The sequence below is a fragment of the Mesoplodon bidens genome (genome assembly GCF_964165515.1).
Source record: "Mesoplodon bidens genome assembly, chromosome: 16".
NCBI lineage: Eukaryota > Metazoa > Chordata > Mammalia > Artiodactyla > Ziphiidae > Mesoplodon > Mesoplodon bidens.
Window position 1 is genome coordinate 53,878,368 of NC_138173.1, and position 12,052 is coordinate 53,890,419.

Here is a 12,052-nt window from a genome sequence, read left to right on the forward strand (position 1 = left end):
CTGAAGAACCTAGGGGCAGGACAGGAATAAAGATGCAGACGTAGAAAACGGACTTGAGGACATGGTGAGGGGGAAGGGTAAGCTGGGACAAAGTGAGAGAGTGGCATGGACATATATACACTATCAAACATAAAATAGATAGCTAGTGGGAAGCAGCCACATAGCACAGGGAGATCACCTTGGTGCTCTGTGACCAGTTAGGAGAGTGGGATAGGGAGGGTGGGAGGGAGGGAGACGCAAGAGGGAAGACATATGGGGATATATGTATATCTATAACTGATTCACTTTGTTATAAAGCAGAAACTAACACACTACTCTAAGGCAATTATTTCCAATAAAGATGTTAAAAAAAATCCAACCCAGAAAAAACAAACAAACAAACAAAAAGTGTGCTTAGAAGAGGCAAACTCCATTGGAAGTCACTTATTTCCCTCTCCAGGCCATGCTCTACCAATACCTTCAATTTCCTCCACTGTCCTAATGTAGTATGACGTAATGTAGTATGACCTAATGTAGCAGTAATGTTGGTGCCTGCCTCATTGTACTTATATTGTTGCTAATTAGTTTGTAGAAATATTGAAGCACATCAATTATTGCCACTAAAAACTCATGTTTTAAAATCTCAACTGGATTCAAAACACTGCCCAGCAATCCTTCGATTTCCTTAGTTGTTTGTTTTTCCATTCTCCAAAAAAGATATTTCAAATAATCCCACTCTCCTTAAATATCCTAACTTATCACCTCCCCTCAGTTTCAGCAGATGACGTTGAATCTTTCATCAGGGTAAAAATAGAAATCACAGAAAGAATGTATCTCGATTTCTGGTCACTACAGTCATAAACTTTAATGCAGACACACCTGTTCATTCACACTTTTCTCCTTTCAAAATGGAGTGGTGTCCCTGGCTAAGGCTAACGTACAAGTTAATAAATTGCAGAAAAATGAATGAAATGAATATGACAAGCACTAGAGTTTCTGATGAAATTAAAAAAAAACAGATGAAGGGAGTAATCAAGAAGAACAGTGGAGTTTCAGAGTTGTAGTGGCTCTGAGTAATACTTATCTAGGTAATACTATAGGGAATACTTTATTAGAGAGGAGACGAAGAGAGCAAGGAATTATGAAAAGGGCATATTGGGATTTCCTTATGAATAATAGTGACAAACAAGTGGTGTTTGATTTTTATGGATTAAATAAGATCATAAAATTAGTCATGTATTTCACATACTAGAGCTTTGGTTTAACCTTAGAGATCTGTACAGTTTTCCAGTCTTTATGAAAGATCACACAATATAAAAAAAAGTGGAATCAGACATGACATCTTTTTTCCCTTTGATGTTGAAACATATTTTTGATGAGTGAATTCCTTAATTAAAATACTGTATATAAGTAAATGAGTTTCTTAAATTTAAAAACAGAAGTAGTATTCGTTTACTTCTGCACTTGCATTAAAAATGCAATTTATTTAATTAAGATGGAACAATGAATGCAAGGTCTGTTTCTTAAAGGTGTAAAAACATCACTAATAATAATTTAGTGTACACACTAATAATTAGAAGGATAACTTCAAATTTGTCATAACCAATTATATATAATATATATACATGAAATTTGTATTTTTATTTTATATATATATATATAATTGGTTTTACATCAAACAATGATGTTTTATCTCACATCTAACAACTAACTTTTTTCAACCTAAAAAGTCAGAGAGGAAATATTTTGCATTTACATGGAAGTGGTCTGGTTAGAACCCTTTCAAAATGCTTCTCTCAGTAGTGAGCTGTTATTTGTGCTAATTCTGGTTTCATCTATTATGTAATTATTTTTTTAATGGATGAGCAAGCCTTACATACATTCTTAACTCTTCTTGCTGCACTGTCAAACAGGTTGTCCTTAAGGCACAAAAAAATATATTTAATTGTACTAAAAATGGTAAATTAACCATACTCGGGATGCTCAGATATCTACAAGAATTTCTAACTCTTTGAAGCAAACTTATATTTAAGTATCAACCCAATATACAATGTCAACTTCAGGCTATATTTATAAACATTAATCCATACTGTGCTATTTATATGTCAAAGTTTCAGGTTTTCAAAATGTTTTGCTGATATACATATATAGTTTTAAGAAAGCCCTGGCTGTATGCCTAACAAGAAGTACTTTTGTAAAAAAGTACACTGAAGCAAGCATTAGGAAATCTTAATTTTCATCTTGAATTTTCAACAGACACAATGAGCCTCAAGATTCGTTTCCCTCAAAGGGGAACACTGAGCAGTTGGATCCTTAAAATCCCTCTGGCTCTCATCATTTTATGACTAATCTATTTAATTTGTCTAAAGAGAGGCAACCATGTTGGAAGAATGGATAAAGAAAATGTAGCATATACATATAAAGAAATAATATTCAGCCTTAGAAAATAAGGAAATCCTGCCACATTCAACAACATGGATGAACCTTGAGAACATTATGTTAAGTGAAATAAGCCAGCCACAGAAGGACAAATACTGCATGAGTACACTTACATGAGATAGCTAAAATAGTTAAACTCATAGAAACAGAAAGCGTAATGGTATTTGCCAGTGGATGGGGGAAGGGGAAATGGGTAGTTGCTATTCACTGGATTTAAAGTTTCAGTTATACAAGATGGATAAGCTCTAGAGATCTGCTGTAACAATATTGTGCCTATAGTTAACAACAATGTATTGTACACTTAAAATTTTGTTAAGAAGGTAGATCTCATGTTAAATACTCTCATCACAACAACAAAAAGGTTAATTCAAAATTATGGAATCGTGATAGATATTTAACCAAATTACTGTTATGCATAAGCAATAATATGCATGAACCATAGTTTCATTGCATGTTTTAGTCTAATAACTGTCAGAAATAAGGTAGTAAACAGGAACACCTGTTTGATAGGATTAATATATATAATATTTAATTTGTACAATGAATATTATAGCCAGTTACCTCTAATTAATTTATCTTATTTAGTTGGACAATTGTTGATTCACTAGCACAGTCTTTGTGCTATCCATTACATAAATTCATACCATATACATATGTGTACACATTATAGAATTAGTTTAATTAGCTTGATATATCATGTTAATTAGACCTTCAGCCTTTTGAGTACTAAGAAATATTTCAGCTCTTGTGGGATAGCTTATAGGACAGTTATATGACAGAGTTGCAATATTAATAAAACCAAACTTACTGCTTTATTTGCTATAGCAATGGATTGGAATCATCTAGTTTGCAGAGTTACTAATTTCATGCCTATAGAATGTAAATGAATACATTTGTGTGGGAGCTCAGAAATCCGCACTTTAACAAATGCTACAGGCAATTCTGATGTAGATATTACAAAAACACCATTTAAGAAATACAGCTAAATTTGGAACTATTAGCATATATAATAATATATATATTCCATATATGTGAAAGATAATATACCACATATACGTATATCTGATTTATGTATTTGTATATAACATATAAATATATATATATATATATATATATATATATATATACACATAAACGTACCTATTTGTATCAATACATATCAATACGGACCCACACATAGTTGTATTATATGTAAAATACTAATGAATATATATTTTCTCTAGAGGGACTGTATCAGTAAAAACAATGTGGAAGTTTTTTAGTTATATCCTAATATTTCTCCTTTTCATTCATAATAGGTTTTTAGCTGAGCAAAGGCTACCTAGAAGAAGAGTTATACTTCCTTGTGTCTCTTTCAGCCAAGTGGCCATGTAAGAAAATTTTGGCCAATGAGTACAAGCAGAAATAGTAGAAAATGCAATAGAAAATGCAGGGTAGCAAATAGAACCTTGTTTAAGAGACAGTTTAATGATGAATACCCTTTGGCCCTTCCCTTCCCCTTTCCTTCTTCCTACTGTCTAGACTGTAAACTAAATGGATGTAGTCAGGACATGATATGATCTTTGGAATGAAGGCCACCTACAAATAGAATAGTAATATAAAAGGATCCTGAGTATTTGATATCAGGGGTTTCCACAACTGTCTTGTACACCTATGTCCAAACTTTACATTTAAAAAACAAAACAAAACAAAAACTTGCATCTCATTCAAGCCTGTTGGTGTTTTTTACTTTAATTTTCTTTTACAGTTGAACCTAATCCAAACTAATGTATATGGCTTTATTAAATCAAGTGTAATCACTGGGTAAAAGAGGTAAAAACAGGTGGTCAACTGATGTCCTTTTTACAAAGGGCAAAAATCATTTATTCATTTCATGAATATATTCGAAATACCTAAGGTGTACAATGTAAAGTTCTAGATATTATGTATACCTTGAGATCCAAGCTGTCCTTAAGATTGTTATTTTTGTAACAATATGTATACAACTAGAAACAAAGTAAGACAACCAATAATCATGAACATCAGAAAAACTGCGAATTCTTAAGATCACTGAAGCCATGGAAATTTATGCAAATTACAAAGTAGAGTGAACAGGAAAAAAAAGAGAGAAAGAGAGAGAGAGAAAACCAGACAAATGTTGGACAAATGCCAGAACACACAGAAAGGATAAAGAAAGAAAATCCACTCAAAAAGATTCTGAAAGATATAGTCAGTAAGGAATAAGAAAGGGTAAAAGACAGGACTTCATAGTAACAAGGGAGATGGATGTTCTTGAGGAAATGATCATTCAAATGTTGCAAATAAATCAAGTAAGATAAGTATTAAAGTAGGAATTCAGATATCATTGGTCATTTTGGAAAAGGCAGTTCTAAAGAAATGATGGGACAAACCAAGTTACATCTAGTTCAAGAGTGATTAATCAGGGAGCAAAAATTGATGGTGTAGAAGAGAATTAAAATTGTGGGCATAACACTCCTCAGTAAGTGAGAAAGGACAGGATCTAGTGTACACATGGAGGAACTAGCTTTCAATGGGAGTTAACCTGTGATGGAAAAATTTATCAGCTCAAATCTAAATATTAGGTACTTAGCATTATTTAAACTACCTAATAAATATAAATAAATGTGCATATATAGTTTAAATAAAATACACTATATACTTTCTTTTATTCTTAATTTGAATACAATTAATTTAAACAGGTCTTCCTATGTTATATGATCTGAGTATGTTTTTGCTAATATTCTGATTTTGATAACTGTGTTAATTCCCTTGATTTTATCCAATACTCCACTTTTTTAGATACTGTAGAGATTTTTAACTATAAGAGAGTAGGAATAACTATGCCAAATTTTTATTCCTACCTCAATCTCTATCTGTCAGAATTATGTTACATATTACCAATTTCTGGGGGGGACATGCTCTGTGGAAATTCTGCTGAAGCCTCAACCTTGCACCTTACAAAATGAACTCATTTCCCTTCTGGTTAAAATATATTAATGGGTCTTCCTGATCTTTCTATTATTGTTCACATGTGTACTGTCATCCAACCTGAAAAATTACAATTATTATAATTCTTTATTACTGTCTGTGATAATCACTCATTCCTTGTGGTCTTTGATTACAAGCCTTTGATCTTTTATTTCTATGTGCAGGGCTTCCAAATTGGTTAAATTCCTTATAATCTCTGCCATGGAATCATCCCTCACTTGACTTTTTAATCTTCATTTTCATGGTCTACCTCACTCTCTAGTTACTGCTACTTCTTCCTCCTTCCTTCCTTTCACAAACAGATTTTTTTTTTTTTTTTCGGTACGCGGGCCTCTCACTGCTGTGGCCTCTCCCGTTGTGAAGCACAGGCTCCGGACGCGCAGGCTCAGTGGCCATGGCTCACGGGCCCAGTCGCTCTGCGTCATGTGGGATCTTCCCAGACTGGGGCACGAACCCGTGTCCCCTGCATCGGCAGACGGACTCTCAACCACTGTGCCACCAGGGAAGCCCTATATTGATTGTTTTTTAGAGCCCTGTTCCCGTCATAGGGCATAAGTTCTACAGGAGCAAGCCTCTCTGACACTTTGGTCACTGATGCATTTAGGACAATAGCTGCCATGTAGTAGGTATCTAATAACTAATTGCTGATGAACACTGAATGAATAGAATTCTAGTAACAACCCAAAAAGATTAAGTTTGGAAACAATTTTAAGGAATATCTAATCTAACTCTCCATCCAATGCTTTGTAAATAAGGCAGCACCTAGTTATTTTCCACCTCCTTGACCCTGCCATAGCACCTAAGCAGATAATGCCAAACAATATTAGAGTTGAGAGAAGCCTTAGATGTTACAAAGAACCTGAGATCTAGAAAGGTGACATAACTTACCCAGTTTCATCTATCCACAGAGAGTCAAAGCTAAAACTAGAACTCGAGCTTCTTTATGCTATGTTATTTTTCATTTCACTGCAATGGAATCAGCTAATATTCAACAGGCCTCATAAAGTTCTGCCATCCAGTAATGACTGAGTAGATCTTCCATCCCTGTTGGATCATGCAATGGTGCTGCTGACTGTTGTTTAATAAAAAAGAACTTAATGATTTAGCATATACAGCTTATAAGAGAGGCACTGGCTAACTTAATATTCTCTGTGCAGCACAATTACTGGGCTGATTTATTCCCTGTTGCCAAAGTCAAAGGCAGGTTACAGTAAGCCCTGCTTCACTGCCTGAACTTCCAGAACAAAATAATAATGCATAGTAGCCAGTGGCAAGTTCCCAGTTCCTCAATGAGGGCCTGCAATCAAGGAATCGTCTGTAATTTTAATCAAAATAATGTAAATGGGTCCCCTATTCTCATTTATCTTTTCAGTTCTATTAAGGATTGAAAATATTATATAAGCAATGCATACTCATAAGAAAGAACCAATGTAATGCCCTGAAATAAGATGTCTCATTCTGATGACTATATGTTTAAAAAGATATGAGAACATTAAAAAATTTAAAGGGATTAGAGGGTCAGGATTAAAGTTTTAATTATTCACAGATCATTTTATACATAAATTCCATAACTAATACAATTAAAAGGAATACTCTTTTATTACATTTAAGTGACTACAGACAATATTATTTATTGACACTGTATCTTTCAATTGCCATTTATAAAAATATAACATAGTTTTGGTATTTGTATCATTTTCCTGAAAAGCGCAAAATGACCTTGTTGGTGTTTAACAATTTAACAAGTCTATCTAAATATTCATGGTAGCACTAATTTAAAAGGACAGTAAAACAATTAATTTCTTGATATTTTCTTCCTGAGGAAGGGGGAAATAAATAAAGTGGTCCAGTGTCATTTAATGAGAAAATGGAGAGAAAAGCAATTTGTACCTCTGATACTATTATTGAATAAGCCGCATAAGTTCCAGAAACTTGGAAACATACAAAGAGGTGTTCACTTAGATAATAAGCAAATTATTACTAAGAATGCTTAACCTGAAAAGAGAAAGTAACTATATGAACATAAATCGGTATGTTACAATCCCTAAAGTAAATGTGTTAGACTTGGTTTCTAGAATGCAGTGGTAACAAAGGAACAGGTGCCAAGAAACAGTGTTTTCTAATTTCCTTCTAGTAATCAAATATGTTGCAAGTTTAAAAATTTTCATTTTTAATGGGATCTCTTCTACACCAAAAGATAAAATTATTGGAAAATCCATGGCATTATCATCTACCTTGATATGACTCAAATATGTAACACTGTAGAAGTAGCAATTTATGAAACAATAGTTTTTGAATTCTCTAACATTGTTAAACCAGGATTCTGCTGAGTTTCATTGTACCCAGGCATAAAATTATCATGGGAAGATTTAAAGTTATATAAACCTGAGTATTGAGGGACTGAAAGATAGAGGAAAACACAAACAAAAAACGAAGTTGGTATAGCTAAGTGTGTTATTTTCATCTTACCTAAAAAGGTATGATTAAGGTGATAGAAACACTTGGTACTTTTGCTGACGTCTAGCCAACTATGAATGTATTAGAACACACACACACACACACACACACACATTTACCTAACGTCCTTTCAACAGCAATCTGCAATGTTGTCTTATTCTTTCTTCTTCACACTTTTCTTGCCTGTGTGACAGCTTATTCCCTTAGATTTCCTCCTGTTTCTCTGTTTTAGTCTCCTTTGTTGGATCATCCTCCTAAGCCTGGGCCTTATATGCTGCTGATGCTCAAACTCAATCCTAGTGCCCTCTTATCTTCTCATTCCATCCTGTCTCTGTCTAGCCAATGTTATTGATGCCTTTTGGTTCTATTACCATCAATATCAACTACACTATCAGTGATGCTTCTCCTCATAGCTCCTGAATCATATAGATATATATTGTTGTCTATTAGATGGCTTTAACAGCATGTCTCAGAGACTTCAAACTAAATATATGTTAAACATCTCTCAATAACCATAGCATTCCCATTCCAAATGTGACCTTCCTTCAACATTTTCCAACTCAGTGAGTATCTCTCCTGCCTTTACCAGTTTACGCAAGCCAGAAGTGATGTTTTTTTTTTTTCTTGGATAACAGCAAACACCTCTTAAGAGATTTTCTTATAGTTAATCGAGCCCCACTTCAAATCAATCTCTATACTTCAGCAAGAATCATCATTTGAAAATGCAAACCTCTTCATGTAATTGCTTTTGATAAAAATCCTTTAATAAATTCCTGCTATTCTTATCAAATATTTTACCTGGTTTAAAAGGCCCTTTTAGTCTAGAGTTTACCTATGTCTTCATTTCACTAATGCCACCATTCTTCAATTACTAAGTCTACTTTACACTTCAATGATATCAGTGCATTTAAATTTTTAAAAGAGCATAAAGAAATATTTTCTTTTTACAAATACTATATCCAGAAGTATGTTCTGAAAACTCTGTAATTTTCATGAGACCATGCCTTGAGTCTCTAAGAAACAGACCACATTCACCCAGATCATAGTGTTTAATTTTTGCCTTCAGATAACAGGATACATAAAAGAGCTATCTACAAAAACAAAGGCAAATTACTTCCAAGACTATTCAATTAATCTGAAAGGAACCACAGAGTATGAACTGGCACACTAAGGATCACAGTTGTAGGAACAACTCTTATTTCCTTATACAAGTTTTGATAAAAATCACATTATTTTTCATTGATTGAGTGATAAAGAAATACTGATGGAAAGCTTCATCTTTCAAAATTCCATTCTATATATTAGTACCCCATCTCCAAAATCTTCCTCAGCTCTGACAGCTACGCCTTACAATTTTCCTGTAACTGTTAGTTCTTTTAAATATTTAATCCTTTAAAGGCCCACATACAGTTTTTCTCTGATTCCCAACTGGCCTCAGGCAATGACATCAATGTTAGATTGACAGAAACTACTTACCATATTGTAGGTGGCTCAGAACCTTCTATTTCTAAGTAATCATACTTTTCTTCCATTTGGAAATCAGTAAATATGAGTGAAATTGTGTCCCCAGGCTCTGCTACAATGGTCCAAGTGCAATCAGCATTATTATGATACTCATTAGGAAAACTAGGGCTTGATATGACGCCACTAGATCCTCTCATTGTTCCTCCACATGCATCTTCAGCTGTTGAAAACAAAGATGAGATGTTCAGATATAAGTCATTAAGAGAAATGTGATTAAATCAACTCTGTTAACATTATTGGATAAAAATAACAGGACAAATGTTGTGATACCAAGTGCATATTATACTAATAGAGGTTAAATGAGAAGTCCATAAAAAATTTAAGCACATATATAAATACAAATGCTATTTGACTATTTTATAACCATTGATTGAAACAGCAATGAAAGTAAGTAAAAATCTATACTCCAATTAGATCTCAGATTTTCTTTTCATTGATTAGGTAGGTGATAAAGCAAGTAAAACAAACGAAACATCATTCTTAAGGTCTATAATAGGAAATCTTTAGTCACTCTGCATGTTCACGGTAGGTCTGAGCTTTGTTTTTATTTCCTTAATGTAGTTATATACCAAATAAATGATGTAAGAGAGAATATAATATAGTTTCTGTCATTGGCATTTTTCAAAAGCTACTGAAAACGTTTGTGGAAATGCAGTTTAAATAAGAATACATCACATATCTATGAAACTTTAATTAGAAAGAAAAAATATAGTAACTTCAATAATATATTCAGTAACGTATCTTTAGTAACACATTCCTATGACTCTATCAAACAATGTAAACATATTTTGCTAGGTATTCATATGATTATGTATACACAACATTAGAAATGCAATGGCATCAATGCTAGGTTAAATAGAGACTATCTACTTATGATATTGTAAGTGGCTCAGAACCTTCTATTTCTAAGTAATCATACTTTTCTTCCATTTGGAAAGTTTCTACAAACTTTACATTTGGACCTATGGTTCTCATTTCCCAAATAAGGGTCATAGATTATCCACGAGCCTACTTTTGGCCAATGTTGTATGCTAGCAGAGGGGTTACATGACCACCTGTGTTCAGTGTTAAAACATAAGATAGGGGCTTCCCTGGTGGCGCAGTGGTTGTGAGTCCGCCTGCCAATGCAGGGGACACAGGTTCGTGCCCCGGTCCAGGAAGATCCCACATGCTGCGGAGCGGCTGGGCCCATGAGCCATGGCTGCTGAGCCTGCGCATCTGGAGCCTGTGCTCCGCAATGGGAGAGGCCACAACAGTGAGAGGCCCGCGTACCGCCAAAAAAAAAATAAATAAATAAGATAAAGCTCCTTGCTTTATAAAGAAATTGAAGCTATAAAATTTGTCTTGTCATAACACTGTTTAGGCCAGTCAATAGGTTACTAGATTATTTGTGCAATAATATTTCTCAAGATTTATGCTGTTATCTTGAGCCACTCAGGGAATTCCTTCAATTCAAATCAAATGTCTGAGGAAATATCTAGCTCTATAAAGACCAATTATTATTTGATGTAATAGCTAACAATTTGTAACTTTAATAAATAGAGACAGGCAGCATCCTGTTTAACTCCACAATGGGCATGGAATGGCAACATGCTTTGGTACTGGGAACAACTTTCTTAACATATTGTATGCATCAAATAACATTAGCTTCTTTCTGTCCCACTCTTTACCCACCTAGCTCCATAATTCATAAATTGAAAGCATAAATAATATTGTTCTTAAAAGATACTTAATTTTCATCATACACTACTGTGTATATGATATTTATTTTCATGATGCCCTCTCTATTTTTTTAAGTTTGTTGAGTAATTAGAATGAACTAGTGGTCCAGTCTAGACTATGAGATATATTACTACAATTTTCTGGTCAGAACATACAATGCCTTCCCTCAATACCTTAACTTTAACCTCTGGTGAAAATGTCCTGCTGCCCCCAATCCCCAACCACAAATTATTTCTACTCTTTGTCTTCTCAGTACTAACACCAACGCTGAGTACTGCTTCAGAAATAAAATGTTACACTATTATATATTTGTAGTGTAGCTGGTATACAACATATTCAAACCAGCTCTGTGAGCTATTTACTTCCCTGTCTCTAGATAAAGTCTCAGGCAGAAACGTTTCAGTTCACACTCAGATTAAGAAAAAATTCCTCCACTTTTTTTTTTAATTCAAAAATATCAGTTGGCCTTCCCTGGTGGCGCAGTGGTTGAGAGTCTGCCTGCCGATGCAGGGGACACGGGTTCGTGCCCTGGTCCGGGAAGATCCCACATGCCGCGGAGCAGCTGGGCCCGTGAGCCATGGCTGCTGAGCCTGAGCGTCCGGAGCGTGTGCTCCGCAACGGGAGAGGCCACAACAGTGAGAGGCCCACGTACCAGGAAAAAAAAAAAATCAATTCATCAATTAATTTGTCTAGTCCTGGATACTCACAAAAAATTTTGACTTCATTTAGGTTAAGGTTCTTTGCTCCCCTGGGCTTGTGGCAGATGGGGCAGAGGTGAGGCAGTGAAGTGGGCTCTTCTTCCCTGTTTCCCCTCCTAGAATTTCTTTTCATCCATCCCTGCTCACTGAGCTCTCTATGATTCATCCTAGATTTGGAAGTAGAAAGGATCAGGGGAGATGAATCTTATTTGCTTGGCACTGATTTGGTACTGGTTTCCAAGGGC

General features: G+C 34.6%; 1 protein-coding gene across 3 annotated transcripts in view; it reads right to left on the bottom strand.

Annotated features, from left to right (window-relative positions):
• Window positions 1-12,052, bottom strand: part of CSMD3 (CUB and Sushi multiple domains 3) — a gene marked incomplete at both ends in the record, with an annotated part of 1,095,706 nt that overhangs the window by 770,460 nt on the left and 313,194 nt on the right. For all 3 annotated transcript variants that reach the window (XM_081258479.1, XM_081258478.1, XM_081258477.1), the window contains one exon: window positions 9,340-9,547. In XM_081258479.1, the coding sequence (XP_081114605.1) occupies window positions 9,340-9,547 (208 nt within the window). The remainder of the gene's footprint in view (window positions 1-9,339; window positions 9,548-12,052) is intronic.